At 38.5% G+C, this 1,724-nt stretch overlaps 1 protein-coding gene across 1 annotated transcript; it reads left to right on the forward strand.

Annotated features, from left to right (window-relative positions):
- Positions 1–759: 759 nt before the first annotated feature.
- LOC131758701 (developmental pluripotency-associated protein 3-like) lies at positions 760–1,254 on the forward strand. The gene has a single exon (XM_059067108.1). The coding sequence runs from the start codon at positions 760–762 to the stop codon at positions 1,252–1,254; it is 495 nt and encodes a 164-aa protein (XP_058923091.1).
- Positions 1,255–1,724: the final 470 nt, after the last annotated feature.

Consider the following 1,724-nt stretch of genomic DNA (forward strand, 5'->3'; position numbering starts at 1 on the left):
GACCCAAGAAGAAGATATAACAATTGTAAATATTTATGCACCCAACATAAGAGCACCTCAATACACAAGGCAAATGCTAACAACCATGAAAGGGGAAATTGACAGTAACACAATAATAGTAGGGGACTTCAACACCCCACTTACACCAATGGACAGATAATCCAAACAGAATAAGGAAACACCAGCTTTAAATGACACAAAGGACCAGAGAGATCTAACTGATATTTATAGAACATTCCCCCCAAAGTGGCAGAAAACACTTTTCTCAAGAGCACACGGAACATTCTCCAGGATAGATCACATCTTGGGTCAAAAATCAAGTCTCAGAAAGTTTAAGAAAATTGAAATCATATTAAGGATCTTTTCTGACCACAATGTTATGAGATTGGAAATCAATTACAGGGAAAAAAAAACTGTAAAAACCACAAATACATGGAGGCTAAACAGTGCACTACTAAATAACCAAGAGATCACTGAAGAAATCAAAGAAGAAATTAAAAAATACATAGAAACAAATGACAATGAAAACACAACTACCCAAAACCTATGGGACACAGCAAAAGTAGTTCTAAGAGGGAAGTTTATAGCAATACAATCTCACCTCAAGAAACAAGAAAAGGTGTTAGCTGGGATTTTTCTCCCTCTTTCTTAGCTCTATAGTTCTTCCAGGCTACTTTGTAGCAATTTGAGTCTAAAGCATCACCTTCCACTGGGAACCCAAAGGTCTAGGAGAAGCTTCAAGCTGTGACAAGACTCCCAATGGATTCATCTGAGGTTAACCCAACTTGGACCCTGGAGTCTCCTCAAATGTCCATCGATGAAAATTCCCAGGCAATTCCAGTTGCCTCTGAACCTATGTCTGAAGTGTTCATAAAGAACCTCAGTAAACTGACACTCAACCCTGGTATCAAATTGCCATTCATTCTACCAGAATGTCTACCTCAACCAACTGGGCGGTTACTTGGTGAAAACATACCCTATAGGAGAGGGGTGAGGACCGTGTTAACTGATCGGAGAGATAAGATGGAACGGCTGATTCAGTCCATTAAAAAACGCTACGGCAAAGGAGTTCCTCGGTCTGACTCTGAAAGAGGACCATGGCAGAATGATGTTGAGACTCAGTCAAGAGGGCAAAGATTTAGATGTAGCTGTCGTTTTTGCCGGTTTCATAGAGATCCTTCTGAGGATAATTATGAGAATTATTACAACAATAAGTATTACAGTAATTATGACACGGAGTCGAAGGAACCATAAACCTTATTCTTGTGCTACTTTTTCTCCCTGGTAGTTTTAGGATCATTATGAAGCTTGGGAAAGATTGCGTACCAATATTTTGATAACCTATATTATAAGTTCTGTGTTGTCTTTTTTTCTTGCATCTCTTTTCCCCCTTAATACAGTAACTTATGAGGAATCTATGTAGCTTGCATTTGAATGACTTGAATATATTTTAGTTCCACTTTGTGAGACAAATTAACTTGTGTGGAAGGAAAGTGAAGACCACCACACCACGTTGGGTGGCTTGGCCACAGCATTGTTAGAACAGCGTGTTGAATTACAATAAAAATTTTTGATGTGCTGTTTCAGTTTTCAGTAGCAAATAAATGTGTTTATAGAGGAAAAAAAAAAAAGAAACAAGAAAAATCTCAAATAAACAATCTAACCCTACACTTAAAACAACTAGAGAGGGCTTCCCTGGTGGCGCAGTGGTTGAGAGTCTGCCT

This window comes from Kogia breviceps, chromosome 6 (assembly GCF_026419965.1).
Source record: "Kogia breviceps isolate mKogBre1 chromosome 6, mKogBre1 haplotype 1, whole genome shotgun sequence".
Lineage (NCBI taxonomy): Eukaryota > Metazoa > Chordata > Mammalia > Artiodactyla > Physeteridae > Kogia > Kogia breviceps.

What these genes read in the sequence shown, in the direction of transcription:
- LOC131758701 (XM_059067108.1), top strand. Translation starts at nt 760, where the DNA reads ATGGATTCATCTGAGGTTAACCCAACTTGGACCCTGGAGTCTCCTCAA.